Below are 19,614 nucleotides of genomic sequence, written 5' to 3' on the forward strand. Positions count from 1 at the left end.
AAAAAAAAAGGTTTTTCCTACAACGGCAAGGAAATGACCTAAATGCCACACAATCTATCTTCAATAAATAAATAAATAAATAGAACGTAAATCCTAGGAAGCAGCAGGAGCAACAGTGCTTCCAGTGCTGTGGATGTAACCAGCAGAGATGCATGAACCCCCCCCCCCCATGCCACTTTCTTAAAAATAGGCAGGCTACACGCAGTTGGATAAACTTGCATGCAAAAATTGAGGTTTCTGGGAAGCAGTTCAACAGGATCACTCGCAGGGGTATGTTATATGGCTGTGCTGGGTTGGCCCAGTGCTCCCCAAGCTGCAACACCCCATCTGCTGCTGGCAGAGCGAGGATTTGTGGAGCTCCCTTGCATGCTCCTCCGGAGGTAAAGGAGACAAATGTGGGTCTGCTCCTTGGATGCTGGGCAGGATGAGGTCCCTCGTACCCACCCTGAGAGGTGCTGGGTGCCTGCTCTGGATAAATCCCCATTCTCTTTCCTAGCAGGGGCTTCCCTTGTGCATGGCGGGACTGAACACAATGTTTGCACCACATCATGCTGGGAGACTTCCAGGTCTGAACAAAATCCACAGCTGAGGTTTCATCAGCAAATCCTGCCCTTGTGCTAGGGGCAGATGCTTGGTCCTGTATGGGAGAGGGAGCAAAACGCCCCTGTTCCTGCATGCACGCAATGGCCTGTGTGGACATAAATACACCCACTACTAAAGAAATAATCCTGCCCTGCTAATCCATAACTTTTAAAGTTATAAATATAAAACCTGTGCTGGCCAGGACTTGTGAAGCGCTGTAAAATACACCCTCCTGGCACAGGTTTGGTCACTACAGACCCCACAGACTTTTTTTTTTTTTAAAGGACCCTCACAACTGGGAATAAACCCCCAAATTTAACAACTTGTTTATCTTTATTATTGTTATTTTTCTTTTGGTAAAAGTAAGTTTGCCATGTTAACAAAAGCAGAATAGTTTTATTTAGTGTTCATCTCACACCTTCGACAGCTGCAGCTGTCAGGCACAGAAATACAGTATTAAAATAAACTGAACAGAGTTGCTCATTGAAAAATCACGCTATGCAAACCTGTGGATTGTAACATCAACAGTATAAAATGTAACAAAATTGGAATTTTTTAATTTTTTAAGCTTTTAAAGATAATAGTCCAGGCTATAAAACTATATAAGCATTGAATAAGAAATGTTAAGTCAACAAGTCTACAACAGATACATCTTGTAAAAACTCAATAAATTATATATATATTTATAATATCTAGTAACATTTGAAATCATGCACAGTTTTGTACATTTTCTTTTTTCAGTACATGAAACTCAACGCTTCGAGTACTTGGAATGTACACAATTAGCAGACATTTGTAAGAAAATACCAAAAAATTCTTTTTTTTATTCCAACACAACAAAACAAAAATCTATAGAAATCTACCTTCTCAAACTTCCATCGAAGTAACCTCAAACTATAAATTATTTATTTTAGGATAAGGATTTTGTGGCTCTAAGAAGGAAAAAAAAAAAAAAAACTTAAAATGAGATGCTGCCATCCTGGTATTCTGAAACATTGATATGTAATATGCACCAGAGAAAAATGTAAAGAAAATTCAGGATGCAATTATCCTTGCCTCTTCATGGTAGCAGACAGTCTTCTGGACAAAAACAAACAAACAAACAACAAAAAAGCCAACCCAAACCTCCCCCCTTGTCAGCTTGAGCCACAGTAAGATTCTCTAGTTCACTTGTGTGCTTTTAAACTGCTATCTGACGTACAGGAACAAAACAGCACAGCACTCTGAACACAGAAAATTAGGCATCACTGGCATTTTTCAGTGTGTTAGATGCAAAAGAAATCTGCAGTCATTGCATCTCCCCTGCAAACAGTGTCACTTCTCTTGCTATTTTGCCCACATGGGTATTTCTTAAGCCCAAAATACAACGGTACTGGCAAAGGGGGGAAAAAAAAATAATGCGCATCATCCAAAGTCAACATTTCGCTTTGCTGCGTACTTGTTATTAACTCGACCACAAAGAATACCTTCATTCGAAAATAGAAAAATAAACACCCACACCCCCCTTAATGCACAGTGGTTAAACTGATGGAAGAATTCTTGGCCCTATTTTTCTGAAATATGTAAAAATCATCTCTCTGCTGCTATTTGTTTGGTTTTAACCACTGGTGATGTATTGAAAAATAAACTTACCTTTGCTCACTGCAATCCAGGATAAACTAATATTTTTTTAACGAATACATATATATATATTTATAACATTAAATGTAATTTGTTAAAGGACTGTACATCTATACATTCTTTCAATATTTCCCATAAACACAAAAGAAAAACTTGATTAATATATTTTTTCTCCATTTTTAATAAGTTAAAAAAAACACCCTTAAACTCAGTGAAATTTAAAGTTTACAGTAACGCTACGCTATTTAAACCGATGAACAGATATGTTAATGTCTATAAATAACTTTACAAATATACATGTTAAGGTACAATTTTTAAAACAAAACTGTGAAGATATAAAACAAACAAAAAAATCTTCTCTTTCACCCAGATCAGTATATCCTAGATTGCAATGCTCATATTTTGAGACTCTCTCTCAGTACTGCTTTATGTTGCATTAGTATTATACATTCTTTTTTTTCCCATATATTTATTTATATATATACAGGATATATTTATAGATATATACACAGATTCTCTGGAATAAACCTTTTTGATATAAGTTAAAGGCTCTTGCCTACAGGTACCCGTAACTTCTTTCTCCAAGTCACTGCACGTAGATGGAGCCAAACCGCTGGCGCCAAGGGCCGGAGGAGCTGCTCCCCTCCAACTCGCCCTTTGCAAGCAAAAGTATGCAAACCCCCATCTCCAGAAAGCAAGGTTCCCCCAAAACGGCTGCTCCCGCAGGTTGGGACAGGGCTTGAGAAGCAGCATGGGTGCTCGGTCCCCATGGGACCCGGCTAGCGGCAGGGTGATGCTCTCCTCCAATTAGGATGACTTGACTGTTTCTTTTTTTTTTTTTTTCTTTTCCTTTCTCCGTGACGATTTGCATTTTACTCTTTTTTCTTCTTCTTCTTCCAAAAAAGATTCCTTCTATGTAGCTGGGTAATAAGATCATGAAGCTATAAAAACGACGACAACAAAAATATAGATATTTTTATAAATATATGAATCCCTGCAGGCAACGTGGCTTTTCAGCTCCACCAAAAAGGTTCATGTACAGATTGCATAAGCAAAGAATTTCTACATTCTTTACACTTTTTTTTTTCCGTTAGCTTTTTTTTTTATAAAAAAAAGGAAGATTTTTTTTTTCTCTTCTTCGTATTGCAGGCACAGATCGGCTACTCTGGCACTCGGCACACGACCGTGGAGGCTGGAGGTCAGCACCCCCAGGTTTAACATTCTACTTAGGAAAAAAAAAAATAAAAAATACCAAAAAAAAAAAAATCATACAAGATAGATCATCTTGGCAAGAGATTAGTTCCTTCAGGCCAAACAGTGCTTCTTGACTTTTTATACAGCAAATGGGAAAATAAAAAATAAAGATTTTTCTTTTTCTTTTTTTTTTTTTTTCTTTTTTACCCTGAACAGCTCAACAACACAAATCCTCCAGCGTCGCCGAGCAGTTTCACGGAAACATCCTTCACTACGGGTTTGTCCTCGGCGCCCCACGCTCGCGCCGGGGTGGGCGCGCTGCCTGTCCATCCATCCGTCCGTCCGTCCATCCGTCTGACCGGGGGTGCCGTCACGTCCGGATGACGCCGTTACAAGGGGGGTGCTTGGGCAGGCAGGGCTCATCGGGCAGCAGGTCATGTGCAAAAACCGAGTCGTCCCCCGAGGAGCAGGTGCTGTGGGTGTCCTGGCCAGCCGGCGAGTACTGCTCGAAGGGCACCGAGAGGTCCAGGTACTCCTGAGGGGGTGACAGACCCGTCAGCACCCTTGGGGACAAGCCACCCCTCCCCGCGTCCCCCCACCAACACCACACTCACGTCGGTGGACGTCACGGTGAGGACCCTGTCCAGGTCTTCCACCAGCTGCTTGAAGGTGGGCCGCTGCGAGGGGACAGCGTGCCAGCACTCCCGCATGATCATGTACCTGTGGGGCATGACAGGGAAAGGGAGATCGTCACCTGTGGTAAAGCTCGCCCCCAAAACCCCATCCGCCTGAGAGAAAAGCTACGGCAGAGGGGAGCAGCACGGCTCAGCCCCAGCCGCCATGTCAGGAAGCAGCAGGGATGAAGCCCGGCGCTGAGGGGATGGCGGCAGGTCCCTGCTGAGCATGGGTAGGAGAAGCCTCCTCTGCTCACATTGACTTGAGGAGTCACTGGAGCTGAAGTAACGAGGAGGAACTGAGCGTAATTGTGTCATTTTCTGGGACGCAAAGCAGGCTGCGGCCCCAGCTCCTAGGACGGCGTCCCTCAGGCATGAGGTGAGGAGGGTGTGAGGCTGTGGTGTCGTCTTGGGGAGGGGAGGAGGAGGGTTTTGTGGAGCCAAGCCCTCATTACTGATCACCTCAACCGTATACGCGCTCTCAAAGCAGGACAAGGACCTGTGCTAAAGACGAGACACCAGAGCTGTGCCCCGAATTGCCACCCATCGAATGAGGCAGGTATGTGATGCCCCAGCAGCCCGAAGCAGGCCATTTGTGGTTGTGGCCACTGAGGGAATGGGGAGTGGGGAGAGGTGAGGGGAAAGCTGCTGGGTCACCCTCCTTCCACTCACAGGTCATGGGTGCAGTTGGCAGGTTTATCCATCCGATGGCCTTCTTTCAAGAGTTTGAAGAGTTCCTCGACAGGAATTCCTGGGTATGGAGACCCTCCCAAAGTGAAGATCTCCCATAGTAGCACTCCAAAGGACCAGCTGGAAACCAAAGAAAGATCTTTAAAATTCAATGAGTTTTTTTTTCCACCCCCCATATCCCCTCCCCCCTGCTCTGCTTTATTTCTGTGCAGCCATGCATAGCTAACAAAGTCATCAATAGCATGACTAATTGCCTAGGCCATTTTTACTAGTTACTTGGAGATCTCCGCTGATCCAACTCAATAGCAAAGAAATCCCAGGCACCAAGTCTGAAATTGAAATGAGCATTTAATCAGATAGGTGACAGCCCATCTATTACCCCCAGCTCTTTGTTAGGTCTTCCACCAGCTCCACTGAATGGAACAAATCAAATTATTCATGCACAGCTTCACTGAATTGCAGGCTTGGAACCACAGGCCACTAATTGTGCAAGCTGATACCAAAACTTGCTTGTTACAACACTCATTTCACTGGCCAAGCTGGGAGAAAAATACCCCAACAAAAATCAGCAAAGCACTAATGTTACACACTCCAGTCCTGCAGCTGTGCTCTGGTTAAAAGTCCTCTTTTCAAAAATATCTTTTGCCTTCTTCGTTTTCTTTTTAAAAACAGGGATTATCTGTCTCTGTTTCTCTTTCATGCATGCTCTCTCTCCTGTTCTCTAGCTTTGATTTATCTGTCATGCCCAATGCAGCATTACCTAAGCATGGAAACTATGATTTAAGATCAATAAAGCCAAAGTATGTGAAATTTACAGAAATAGAAATGATTCATTTGTCCAACTGCAAGCAGTGAGCCTTGGGGAGCCGGCAGCCTGTCTGCTAAATTACTGTAAAAAGCTATTATCATCCAAATATTGAAATAAAAAAGCCGGTGTGCATATTGAGCTACTTCAGTCCTTGCAAAGTTTAGATGTGATCTGAAACTGCTTCCCAAACTGCTCTACTTTCTGTTCAAGTCAGGAAAAAGAAAAAGAGATGTTTAAGGTAGCAGCCTGATAGATATACATTTAACATAGGCTCTGCTGTTTGCTTACAGTACAGAGACACTAAAACTGACAAGACGGGATTAGGAAAAATAAAGGTAAATAAATGAAGCAGCAAAATTAATCTGAGAATATATCTGTTGACTATTCTCTGATCACCTCTACTAATGCTGGGCAGAATATTTCAAGCTCATCCCACGTACTCAACTGAAGTGTAACTGTCTGGGTCAAAGTCTGGAAGAAGTCAAGGGTAACTTTTTAATGGTTTTTCTTTTCATGTTTTTTTTTGACTGCAGGATGAATCTCCTCATCTATAAACTGCACAAGAAATACCTGCCTGCCTCCCAGTAATTCTTCGGCAGCCTACTGGAGATTTATCCTTAGTTAAAAGCAACTAGATAACAGAAAAACAAAACCACGTGTGCAAAGCTGCAGCTTGAAATTGAATCATTTGTGTTTTCATCCCCAGGCGCCCCAGTACTGAGCAAGCCCTGCTTGAGTTTAGCAGTACATATGTTTTTGGGATAGTATGGGTGTTTATTTTACTGTTATTTTGTTTTATTTTTTAAAAAGTGTGGGTAATGCTTACACATCGCTCTGGTGAGTATAGACCCGGTCAAACAATGCTTCTGGAGCCATCCATTTCACAGGCAGCCGACCCTGTAATTAGGAAGACAATGGGAACATCCCATCAGCATATTCCCCCAGCCACAACGGCACCATCTGAATCTTCTTTTCTAATCCAGTTTGAAACATTTTCATTAACAACCACATCTGCCTTCCCGGTCACTGGGCAAAGCAGTAGTGGACACATATAAACAGATTACAGCATTTGATCCCTGGATCTTCGCTAACAATCTTTGCAGTAAATGCTCTCTGTGAACTGTATTTCTCTGCCAAGGCAGGTTTAACATATCAGAGCATCTAAATCTTTGTGTGGGAACAGCTTCTATTGCTCACAAATGCAGCTAGCTCAGAGGCAGAGAGCATAGGACAACAGTTTCAATCTCTTTGGTTGGAAGAAGCAGTTTGATGCTTAGACCAAATTCTGCTTAGGCTGAACCAGAGGGGCAATTTCCTAGAGTGAAATCAAGGGCCAGATCCTCTGAGAATCAAATTCTAATCCCACTGAAGTCTGAAGGAGGCCTGAACCCAGGTTTCCAGGGGGCTATTCTACATCAGGGTCATAAACATGCACAAATGGGATTAGGTTGTCAGCTGTCCAACGCAGCTCAAATGGGAAATCCATCTGAGCTGTAATCAAAATTCCCAATAATTTTTTAAAAATATATTCTTTTGATATTGCATGGGATCATGGTGGGCTTTGTAGGACTGCCTGAGAATTGAAACCCCTTGCAGCTGCAAAGCTGCTGAGCTCCACAATACACTCAGCTCTTCCACTGCTGTCCTCTGCACCACGTTGTAGTTGTGGCTTTTGCTCTTTTGCTGCAGAGCACTGGGACGTGCTTTGTGCTCTGCAGCGTGGCAGAAATCTGAACTGCTTTGGGACTCAGCCCTTGGCTGGGACCCTCTTCTCACCCTTGGTAGCAGACCCATGGAGTTCAGTTGTAAAAAAAGAGAGAGAAGTGCATGAAAGCCAGGTAGCTCCAGGAACACAAAAAGTGATATTCTTCACTCAAGGGCTCTGGTGGGGCCAGAGGTTGGCTCCCTGGGACCTTTACGAACAGTAGTGCAACAGGCTTGGAAAGGCTCCTTTGGTAAAAACCTTGGTTTCTTAGTCTAGAGCCTTCTTGGCAGAGCCGGGACCTCTCAACCAGCTGCTAGCACCAGCAGCATCTGTCAGGAAGAAAATGGATGGTGGATGGACTCGTGGGATCAGCCTGTCTGTGGTCCCTCACAGGCGAGGCCAATGGCAGATCTCTTCCTCCTAAGTCCCTCTAAAAAGGGAGATGTGGAGTGAGGGCCACTTGCTGCAGGGACAGCAGTTCCTTGCCAGAAGGAAAACTACAAGTTCTTGGCAGTTCTGTACTTACATTGGTGGTTTTCTTGTAATAGTCGATGTTGTGAACGTCTCTAGCAAGGCCAAAATCAGCTATTTTCATCACATTGTCTTCAGTGACTAACACGTTCCTGGCTGCCAAGTCGCGATGAATGCACTGTGAAAGGTGAGCAAGTCAATAAATAAGGGCTTGTTAGCTGCTTGTGCCTGGAACTAACAGCAACGTGTGGTTTACGAGCTGCTGTTTCATTGACTCCCAAGCTCATAAAGCTGTGAGCACTGCCTAATTCCTCGCTCTCTGTGTCATCGCTGCATCATGCATGCTCAGTGGGAGCCACCTCTTAGCAACACCTAATCGGCAGCCCCAGTGCTGACACGGCCGTGCAGCTTTTCCTTCTCCAAATGCATGGATGGGTGAGAAATCAAACTTTCCTATTCTGTGGGTGCCTACTGGGACATGAAGCTGTTCCTATCCCCCTTCCTCCACAAAGAGGACTGCAGGTTGATGTTTAGAGTAAAAAAATCGTCAAATTAAGACTCATCAATACACCCAAAACACATCATAGCTGTTAGCAGAGAAACAAGCTAAATTAGCCTGCACTGTGCAGAGGGAGTTGAAAGCTACCACAAAGCATCCACTCTGAACTGCACTCACAGGGCCAACACACCTGAAATCTGGAGCTGAACTTGTTCTTGCCTTTGTGTTCCCTACCTCCGGAAAGAGGTCACACCAGCTGGTGCACAGCTTAGCGAACTCAAAGGCCTGATCGTCCACTTGCTGGTGTCAGGGTAAATCAGGACTAATCCCCAGGGTGTGATGTAAGCAAACACAGAAGCCGGCTCAACGCCAACAAAGTACTCCCCAGGGAGCATCCTGGGCATAGCCATGCCAAATCCACTGCCGGCTCTGCTCCAAACTAGCTTACACGTGCTGGTGACAGCCGCAAACACGTGCACTGCAAGCGGGATCTCAGCTTCCTTTTAGGTGCAATCTTCAGCAATCCCAAAAGAGAGATGGGGGAAAGCCAGGGGTGCGGGGACCTCCTGACTCTAAGGTAATGCCTCCCAGGGTGGAAGCTCACAACTTTGTGTGATGTCCACCCCGACCACTGCTGGACGAGCCCCAGGACCACACATCTGAAAACCAATTACTTCTACAAGCGGTAGAGGTTGAACTGCTGAGGACACGCACCAGGGTCTGGGCTGCCTGTGTTTTTGCATGCCCTTTGGAGATGCTAACGGGCCTGCAGGGGACAGCCAGGGCTGTTCAGCTGCACAGCTCACGAATGCAGCTTGCACACGGGGAACAGGCTTCTACAGCTTCAGCCTTCTGCAAAAATACCAAGATCCTTTGTACTGAAAAATCTGGTCTCTAAAGGGAGAAGCCTGCGTAGGTAAATTTGCCTGAATTTGCCTATACACACACACGTCTCTGAACACACAGGGCTGACCAGCATTTTTACCAAATGAGACTTCTCAAACTCACTTTCTGAGATGCCAAGTACTCCATGCCCCGAGCCACCTGGTAGGCGCAGGAAACCAGGTCTTTAAATGTCAGCTGCTCCTCAGGCAGCTTGCAGGTGTCGAAGGAATAGTCCATGCCAGGTGGGCGACGTGCCCTGAGGTATTCCCGCAAGTTCCCCTTCGATGCATATTCCACCAGCACGTAGAGTGGTCCTGCAAGCAAGAACACCATCAGCATCCAGAAGAAAAAGAGGAAGCATGTGCAAGCTGACCCCTAAAATCTTATATTTTGAGACATTTTGGACAGTCAGTTAATAGAGGAGCTAGTCACAAACTTTGCCTCTCTCCAGGACATCATTTTATATCGATGAGAAAAGAAGAAAGACGTACAGGAGGACCTCAGGGAAAGGTGCAATCCAGGCCAAACCACATCAGACATAGGCAGGAGTCTGTTGCTGATGCCAGCTATATGGCCGTCAGCAGGGCCTGGCCAGGTCTCACACAGTCAATGTGTGTGTGAGTGAGCCAGAGGAAGGAGGAAAAATCCCTCGGCACTGATCAAATACAGCGGGCAGGTCCTATTTGGGGTGAGATTAGCTCCAGAAAGCCATGCTGAGCACTAAGAGCAATGCTGTGGATGCAGGAGTGTGAAACACAGCACCCTGAGCCTCCCGTCACCCTGTGAGCTCGTACCGTCCTGCGTGCAGGCACCGAGGAGGTTGATGATGTTTTTGTGCTTCCCAATCATCTTCATCATTTCCATCTCAGAGACCAGGTCTGAAAGGTCCTTGTCTGTGGCATCATCTGGTGAAAGCAAGAGAGGGAGAAAAAGAAAACATCAGGATGAAAATAAGTGTTTTGTAAAATACTGCTGCACAGCCATGCAGGGTTTTAATGGGGAAAAAGTATGCAAAAACTGTCAGTATTTGTTTTTCTTCTACTTTGGAAAGAAGAATCAAAATAAAAACAAAAACTATTATCCAAAAAAGAGAGTATTTGTTCAAAAATAAAAATGGAATAAATTGAGAGAAATATTCCTATGAAAATCAGTAATACCTTTCATCTTCTGTTTCACCCTGATGAACATTAAAGAAAAAAAGTCAGTCTGGGTACTTGGCACCATTTTTCTGTACTGATTTTTTCTCTCCCTTGTCTTCCAGGGAAAAGGGTTAAGGATGGGGGAAGATCAGATCTGGGATATAGGATAGAAGAAGGAATGTAGTTTTTGCACGGAAACCTGTAATTTTTCAACAACAGTAGAAAAATGAGGGAAAAGCTCCCCAGACGAATGCTTTGGTTTGGAGAGATGGGAATGTTCCTGCTTCCAAAAATAACTTCAGAACGGACTGAAGGAAATCTAAAGAATCCTTTTCTGATAAGAAATAGTTTTGTTTAAAAAAATGTCACCCCGTGTAACCTCAGACCTGGGCTGATCACTGACAGAGCGACTGCCCTGCCTGTTCCACCCGAACTCCACAAGGGGATTTCGCTTGTGATTACCAAACGACTGCATGGGGGCAGGATGGGAAACAGGGACTCTTATGGAGGTGCCCAGTGCATCCCCCATTTTGGCCTCCCTTCCACCTCTCAGCAGTTTTGGATTGATTTTTTTTAAGTGAGGGGTCAGAAGGAGTTTGGCAGATTAATTTCTGCAAGCTCCACCTGAGCTTGCTGAAAAATGTTTGCTAAAGTAGCCAGCGTTGGTTATGGGGGGAGTAAAGAGCAGACTGCTTCACGGAGCTGGCTAGCAGTGAAGGTGCTTCCCCTTCTCAGCGATCATATTACCCCTTGGCAGAGAACCGGGTTAATTCCCATTGCCTTTTCCTGATGGGACTTACACTTTTACATCCTCTCCAAGGAGACAGCCCTCCCCCCCAGGCTATGTGGGTGAAGCGGAAGGAAGGCCCCTTTTGCTTTCTTCTATTGGATCTGTTTGTACAAAAGACTTAAAAGAGAAGGAAAGAGAGGAAACCCCAGTGCAACATGCCGCTCCGCCCTCCGTGGGCTCCCCATACCTTTCAACATCTTGACAGCCACTGTGATGGCCTTGTTTGGCTTGTCCTTATCAATCCCAATCGCTTCTGCCATCACCACCTGGCCAAAACACCCCTCACCGAGCGGCTTCCCCAAGGTCAGGCTGGAGGGAGGAATAACAGGCGTGTTAGTGGGTATCAGGATGGTGACACTCCTGGGAAACGTGGGGACCCGGCCCGTGGGTTTGACTGACCGAGAGCGTGCCAATTCCCACTTGGGATCTGGAGGCAGTTCCAGCTCGGAGACGTTGGCCAGCATCGGCCCGTCGCTGGAGGAGAGACGCGTGATCCGGACCAGGGGTGTGTTGGAATTCATGGAAGAGTTGGACTCCAACGACACCTGCTTGGGTAGAGCAAATGAAGTGTTATTGCCAACTGTAGTCCCAGCGGGCAAGCGGGTGGGAACATGCCCTAGGTGGGTCACTGAGGGGTTTTGAGCTATCTCTGACATCTCACTGGTGATTTTGAAACGGGAAATCCCTCCCACCCCCCATCCCTCATCTGTCCCACCCTTGCAGAAATGAGCTGATCTTGGCACACGTGGTCACCGTCTTTGCTGGTGGGAAGGAGGGATGGGTCAGCCAGTGCTCTCCAGCAGGGAAGAGTCCTGGCAGCGGTGATATAAGCCCTTCATTTGCTCTGTATGCTTCTACACAGGTGTACACGTGCAAGTACAGGCTGTGGTTCTATCCTGGTACTGCAACTGCCCACCACGAGCTGTGAAATCCACGTACTTCACCATGTGGCTTTACGTGGTGCCTTTTGCCCCGCTGCAATGGCAGAAAGTGCATGGAGAAAGATGACCCTCTTTCATCTCCATGAGAACGGAAGGAACAGGCACATTTAACGTGCTCTTGCTCCCCAAATTACCCCTCTGCCAGGGAGCCAGGATTATACTGCTCCCCTGCAAGACCTGCTTTCTGTGGCAGCCAAGCACTGGGAGCTTGAACCCAAGGCAGATGCCACCAGCTACTGCTCCACTGGAACAGAAACAAATGAATAAAAGGGCGTTAGACTTCTAGACTGCAGCCAAGTTATGTCCCTCTTGGGCAACATCTTTCTGGTAGAGTTTCTCACCTAGAAAGGAAATCTCAAGGAAAAAAAAAAAAAAAAAAGGAATGACCATAGGGGGGAATAGGAATCTTGTATCTACTTTCTGTTACCTGTCTCTTAAGTGGAAATTTGGAGACTTTCTGTACAGTGGTGGTGTTCATGGCCTTTTTGTTTGGCATCTTCATCCTGCAGATAATCACAATGACCAGCACCAGGATGAAGAGAACTAAGCCAGTGCCGTAACTGAGAATGCCAGCATACACCGAGCCTGAATCGTCCATTTCCATTAGCTCCTCTGCTGCAGGGTGACAAGAGACAGCAGTCAGGATGGGGCGAGCGGCTGCCCGCACGCAACCACACACACGCAGCACAAAGAATCTGGGGAGGACCTGCTCATCCACACGGATTTTCTGACTGACTTCAGCGAGGGGTCCCTCCTAGGCCAGTGGTTTTCCACCTGTGGCTGTAGCTACAATATTTGCTTGGTTTGCTTTTTGTGGGGGGGTGATTTTACTGCCCTTTGATGTGATGCTGGAGGGCCTTCAGCCACAGGTTGAAAACCACTGCTCTAGACTGAAGGCATCTCCACGTGCCTGTGCTGTTCCTCTGAACCACATCGTGCTCTCTCTGCACATCCAAACCACGTAACTGGGTGCACCCAGAGCTCCAGTGAAGATCTCCACCGGACCAGTGCCTGCCCTGATGGACAAAGGGGCTCAAAGGGCACCCAGGGGTAAGGTACCACAACAGGAAAATGTCTCACAATAGAAAGCTACATAATTATTTTGTGAAAACTTCGTTCTTTTGGGAGGAGGCCGGAAGGTCTGGCCTGGAGAGGTGGCTGAGCCAGGAGGACAGTGGCATGAGCCCATCAGCAGTGGCCACCTGAGAGCAAGGCATTTTTGGGACCAGCAAGGCTCGGTTGCAATTCTCCCCTTGTTCCCTTCAGGACAGGCACTTGGACCAGAGGAAGGAGCCGTGGTGGGACCGGTTTTCTGTCCCCCAAAGGCAGACCAGCATCAGAGGAACAGTCAGCAGTAGGAAACTTTACAGTGAAGTCACGCCAGCGTGGGCAGCTTGCTAACATCCCATGTCCATCAGCGGCTTCGGCAGGCAGCAGGAGCCTTTCTGCTGGCAGCAGCAGGCTCCAAATCAGGTCTTCAGTGGCTGTTTCCAGGGTGCATATGGAGAAACGGTCATGGGTGAGCACAGGGTTCACACCAGAGCATGTGGGCCCATGTGCCAGCTGTGCAGGGCCTGATCCTGCCAGGTGGTGATCTCTTCCTGCAGGGAAGGGTTACCAGATCTTTCGGGATCAGGCACTAGGTTGGTGCCACAGCTCACAGCACGTCGCCCTCTGCTCCACGAGGACAGGTTCACAAAGTCAGGTTCCCCAGCAGGGTTGGATCCTGCACCTCCCTCCCTTTGGGCAGCGCTTTGGAGCCTGCTGCTGCACAGACAGCTGTACTTTGCTGCACGGGACTTCAATACAAAGTTCCACTTCAGGTGTTTTTCTTTTTCTCCCGTTTGTTCTTTGCTTAAATCGGAGGTGTGAGTTCATACATTATAAAAACAGCGCAACGGTTGAATGAGACAGGATCAGGAGATTCTTAAATAACAGGGATATTAGTGCTCTAACCAAAGGAAGTGATTTGTCATCCAGTGGATGGCAGAAGCAGAAACAGGATAGGATCAGCTATTTTAGAGCTGGCAAATAAACAGAGAAAAGACCAGCAGATCCCACCGGCAGCAGGGTCAGGCGTGGAGGAAACCCTCTTGAGCCCCAGGAGAAGTGTTTACGAGCAAATCACCCACACAGATAAAGTCAAGCTTAGAAATGCCAAAGTTCCTGGTTCCTAAACATATCCCAAGACATTTGTGGGATAGAAACAAATGTGGTCTATGACTCGGTGAGCAAAAGCTGTGGGTATGGGATGCTTACAAGGGCCTACTGAACATACTCCAGGTCTGTTCCCGCAGCCTCTGCAAGGCACAGCACCCACTTAGCTTTACTGTAAAACACTACTGGTGTTTTCCTGGGCTGTGCTCATGCTGCCTCCATAGCTGGAGGCAGATTTTGCAGGTGAAGGCACAGCACAGCCTCGGCCCTTTCTTTTGGAGGGCAGACCCCTCCTGCTGCATATTCTGCGCTGGCTTCATTGTCAGCGAGAGCTTTGCACATGAAAGGACCACAAAATTGAGGTCACTCTGGCCTCGGGTTTGAAACCCGTGGCAGCTTTCATCGGTTTCAGCTGGAGCAAGCAGCATTCAGTGCCCCTGGGAGCCAGCACTCCTGGGCTCTGTCCACAGATGACTCCGGTCGACCTCCCGTCCGAGATCGCTCTCTCCGCCTGTTCATCCGTGAAGTGGAAATAATGCTACAGGCAGGGACGGGGGTACTCACACCGACTACTTGTGCATCTGATTTTTGGTTGAGATATGAGGTCGGACAGAAAGGTTTCTCCATGAGATGATCCACGGTACGTGGCCAGTGTAGGTGTCCTGGATTGTCTGATGGGGAGTTTCCTTCTCCCATCGGGTACACTTGCAGCATAAGGAGACAAAGCGACTGATTTTGGCACCTAGAGACAGCCTCCTAATGCAGAGGCTGTGAGCACCTCTGAGTTATTGACATCTAGAAAGATACTGGGCAATTCGTATCATTGCTGCAACAGTAATTTAAATCCCGAGATGAAATGCAAAATCTGCCAGCTGTGAGTATGCAACAGGGGTCTTCTGCTGCACCGGTTTGTCACCGGCATGGCAAATCCCAGAGGGGAGCCCTCCCTGGGTAACGTGTCAGCAGGAACCTGGCATTTCTACAGCAAACATCAAAGCACCCTGGAGAAGGAAGGAGAGGCCAGCACAGAAGGAAATACCTGGTAGCACCGTCAGCCAAGCAGAGTGATGTGAGAAACCAATAGAATTCCCTGCGAGACAAGTATATTCCCCAGCATCCTCAAAAGTAACATTTCGCAAGTACAGAATCTCTAGCTCCTTATCCGTTGTGTTAACACCTGCCGTCTACGGGGAAAAAAAACACACACATATAGAAAGAGGGAAAACAGAGAATAAGCCACATTCCCAGCAAGTGTGAGGACACCACAGGCAAATTTCAAAAGCAGATTAAAGTGTTTTTTCTTTTTTCTTTTTTTTTTTTCCAACGGCCCATCTTCCACATTTATTCATTCATTCCCCTCTGCAACCTGTAGTCAAAAGCAAAAAAGTTCCCTTCACCAGGTTCTTACTCTGTCCCACTAAAGAAGCATGCAAGCAAAAGCATCCAGACGAAAAATTGCCCCCACAATATGACTGACCTTCAGTTAGTAGGGTGAGTACAGGGGGGAAGAAAGAGAAAGAAAAAGGAAAGAGGAAAGAAGGAAAGAAATGAGAAAGGAGGTGAGAGGTAGTGGGGAAAGACTCAAGTGCTGATCAGACGAACGTACAAATACTGAGTTCATTGAAGAATATTGAATTGTCAATTTTTTTTAAGAATTATTTTCAGAATGGCCATTTCTAAGCCATATATTTATCATACAGCCTTTGATACTACAATGTGACTCTGGCTGATCCCAAGAAGGTGCCAAACCCTCCAGGGGTGCAACAGCTGGAGTCACACCAGAGAGCTCACAAGTCTGCACTGCTCTCTGCTTAATGTGCTTGCTCGTATGAGTCAACATTGACATTTATTTCCCAATTACTCCTCAAACGGACAGAAGTCAGTCCGTAACGATTGTATCAGTTTTAGGGGCAAAAATCTTGGTTTTCCATAGCACCAAACGTCACAGGTCATTAGCATGCAATTCTGTTATCAGCACTCAATTGTAAGGAAGGGAAAGGAATAAAAGCATGAAGAGTTGATAGCAAAATTTGACAGTCATTTTATTGTGGGAATTTTTCCATGGCAATTGCTGTATAGGCGTTACATTCTTGTAAAAAAAAATTAGCAAGAAAATAAGATAAAGCCATTCAGCGTCAGTTGACAGGGTGTAATACAAAATGAATAGTAATTTTAATCACTAGCTTCTTAAAATGTTATAGCTCATTCTTGCAGTTGCCAGGGCCTTGGGACAGAGTCTGTGGTTTACCTGGTTTTGGTTTGCGAATGTGGAGCCAAAATGGTTTTTCGGCTATGCCTACGAAATTGTTGGCTCTACACAGATATTCTCCTTCATCTTGTTCTGTCACATTGAACAGATTTAGGTTAGCATCGGCTTCAGCGTTTTTACTGATCCAAGACTGCAGGAATAGACAGAAACCTGAACTTCAGTAAACCAAACAATACCTCCATCGAACCTATATCAGCTAGGATTGACTGTTCATGCCTATTTTCTTTCCAGCTATAGCAACATCCCCAGCTCGCCCTGTGGTGATAGACCTACCCAGGACTTGGGTGACAAAGTCCCCAAACCACATGTAGGTGACCTCCCACCCCTTCACTGGTGTTCCTGCTGCTGGAGGCACGCGTGCCATTTCTTTCTTAGAACAATTTCCCACTTCTCCATCTGACAGCAGTCAATGGCCCTACAGTTCCCTAATAACTCCGCAGACAGGAGCACCAGAGAAAGGGCTTAAGCAGAGATTTGTGTTTGCAACCCGGCTCAGCAAATACTGTTTCAATTATCAGATTCCAAAATAGAATTTGGAAACAAAATATAAGCAGTGGCGGTCTGAAACTAGCTGCTGACTTTGCCTTTCAGAAATTAGCTGTAATTTTTTCCACTGCTTATAGGAGCCTCTTCTTCACTAAATAAAGTGGCATATGTAAATCAAACAAACTTCAGGCTGTTAAGCAGGGGTTTATTTCTCTTCTTCCAAGCTGCCACAACTGCGTATCAGTTTGTTCCTAAACAGTTGTTTTTATTTTGGTTGAAAACGCACACACCCAAAAAAAACACAACTGTTTTGGGCGGCCTCTGAAGTAGCCTAGGGAAGGTCCATAAAAATATCAGCTTCAGTCCTGGAAATGAAAATAAACCGATTGCATTTCTCAGTTTTGTTCTTATGTCCTCCAGCTCCATCTCAGTGCTTTTGATTTCAGAGCCTGATCTTGCCAATGTGACTCTCAGCCCATGAAAATGAGCAGGGCTGCCAGATCTCATAGGTTATTGGAAGCCAAACCCAGAGGTGGCATCAGCAAGGAGCCCTGGTGTCCACGTCTGATGGCAAACCCCGCTGGCTTTGACCTGATCTCGTCTCTGAGGCTCACACGCTGCAAGGTCTGTCTGTCCTGACCAGTGGGGAAATGTGCCTGCCTGCTGCCGCCGCCTTGTTTATAATTAAACCAGGCATTTTTCAATGCCGAACGTACAATTTAGCCTTTGACAAAGCTCGGGCACCGTGCTGCCAGCCCCCCTCCAAAACTGGAATGCATTTAGTGCTCTTCTGCAAAGAACAAGGGCTTTCCTTTGATCACAAATGAGCCTGGCTTTCAGGAGCTGACGCAGGTGATGGCTTGGTTTTGTCAGGCTGCTTAAAAAATAGGTTGAAAGTACAGCATTCAGTTTATCCATCTGGCCTGGGGTGGGTTTTGTCCCCATGATTTAGATGTGAGGGGGAATTTCACATGCTGGGCACCTCTCCTTCCCCCTTGCTCTGATGGAGACTGGGATGCTCCCCATATACAAACTGCCCCGCAGCAGCTCCTAGGCTCCACAAAATCTCCTGAAGGCAGGAGGGAAGGACAGGCTGATAAAAAAGCCTTATCTCCCTGCAGGCACCATACTGTGAGGCAGTGGGGAGCCCCTTCTAAAGCAGCAGAGGTCAGAAGGGCTGCTACCAGGACCCTGCTCTGGCAGCACGGCCAGGATCCTGGATCAAAGCAACAGCATTGCACGGCACAAGGGCAACGAGTCCATACAGCCAAAGGACTGGCCCCGAGATGACAGCGAGATCATCTTTATTTTTGAAAAAGCAAACAAGCACATACACCAAAAAAAAAAAAAAAAAAGAAAAAAAATCCCTGCAAAGCTGGGCCTGATACAGCTCTGCAGAGGCCCAGTACTGGTGCACAAAAGATGCATCCCAAAATGGAAATGCTCCGTGCCCCAGTGCTGATGCCGGCATTAATACAATTCAAAGCATTCCTGATTAACCAGAAGTAGTAAATAGACGTGTGCTGGTCCTATTCAGCAAAAATAAAACCAAACAAAACTTCTGCTTTCAAACGCCTGCCTGTGCTCCCCTTCGAGGAATGCGGAGCCTTTGCCGTCCACAGAAGAGAAGGTATTTGGCAATTCTAATTACCTAGCCACCCCAGTGCCGCTCAAACGTAATTTTAAAACACTATTTATACGGACTATTTATATGTTCTTTGCCACAGCAAAATGGGAGCTTGTGCTTGTGACACAAGCCACTGTTCGCAGCGGCTCTGCAAACTTCCCAAAGGTAGCACTTTATCCCATGGGGACCACACACAGAGCTCGGAGACTATACGAGATGGCATGTGACACAGCCAGCTATTCAGAGCGTGGTACTGGGCTGTGAAACCAGGGGGAAATTCAAATATGCATAATTCAAACATATTTGGAGACACAGACAGAAAATAAAAAGTTTTATCAACTTGCGAGAAGCGCCTGCTGCCAATCCTGAAGAACTGTCTCCAGCCATTTCTTCCAACCAATCTGTTATTTCAATCTATGTAATTATTTCCAGGGTCTCTGGCTTTTATTATCATGTATCTGGCTGAGTTACAGTTTTGTAGATGCTGTCTGATAAGTTTTTTTTTTTTTTAATTTCATACAAAGAGATAAAAGGGTGCGTACAGCAGGATGTGCACGGGGAATGTCCATGCAGAGGACAACCTCTGCTCAAAAGTGCAGGGACAAAATCTGGTTTCAGACACAGAAAAACTGGATTTGGCACTACGTATTTTAATAAATACAATACAAACACAGGATGCCTTTAATTATTTAAAAAAAAAGGGAGGCTGGGGCTTAAAAGTTCGATTCGTTTTTCAATCTCTGTTCCTTACTTTTATATCTGTACTGCTTCAGAAGAAACCAGACCTGCTGGCTTTGCTCTGTCTGTAAGCTGGAAGATCCCTTTCTAGAAAGCATTTTAACAAAGTGGAGTTTTACTCACTGAGCTTTTGCTCAATAAAAAATAAGCTTTCCTGAGCATGGATAATAGCAATGCTCGCAAATGTTAGTGGCTGGAACAACAAGACTGTCTTGGCTCTCAGGTGCTGGTCGTTGAGCATTATTTAGCACATGTGCGCTGCAGTATGTTTACTTGGAAAAGGAAAGAATGTGTTTTAGTTGGGAGCCTTTTATTTTAGTGTGCCTTGAAAATACCTCT

General features: G+C 46.1%; 1 protein-coding gene across 4 annotated transcripts in view; it reads right to left on the reverse strand.

The window, feature by feature from the left end:
- Nucleotides 1–963: 963 nt before the first annotated feature.
- FGFR3 (fibroblast growth factor receptor 3) overlaps nt 964–19,614 on the reverse strand; it is a 55,957-nt gene continuing 37,306 nt past the window's right edge. The window contains exons 8-18 of one of the 4 annotated variants that reach the window (XM_080592080.1): nt 15,195–15,339; nt 12,426–12,613; nt 11,457–11,602; nt 11,245–11,366; nt 9,923–10,033; nt 9,252–9,442; nt 7,800–7,922; nt 6,395–6,465; nt 4,743–4,880; nt 4,011–4,116; nt 964–3,931 (exon numbers count right to left, since the gene is read on the reverse strand). In XM_080592080.1, coding sequence (XP_080448206.1) covers nt 3,767–3,931; nt 4,011–4,116; nt 4,743–4,880; nt 6,395–6,465; nt 7,800–7,922; nt 9,252–9,442; nt 9,923–10,033; nt 11,245–11,366; nt 11,457–11,602; nt 12,426–12,613; nt 15,195–15,339 — 1,506 coding nt within the window. In that variant the 3' untranslated portion in view covers nt 964–3,766. Of the gene's footprint in view, nt 3,932–4,010; nt 4,117–4,742; nt 4,881–6,394; nt 6,466–7,799; nt 7,923–9,251; nt 9,443–9,922; nt 10,034–11,244; nt 11,367–11,456; nt 11,606–12,425; nt 12,614–15,194; nt 15,340–16,403; nt 16,555–19,614 lie in introns of all 4 variants that reach the window. The other 3 variants (XM_080592079.1, XM_080592078.1, XM_080592077.1) reach the window with 3 other exon arrangements.

This window comes from Anser brachyrhynchus, assembly GCF_964034855.1.
Source record: "Anser brachyrhynchus genome assembly, chromosome: 4".
NCBI lineage: Eukaryota > Metazoa > Chordata > Aves > Anseriformes > Anatidae > Anser > Anser brachyrhynchus.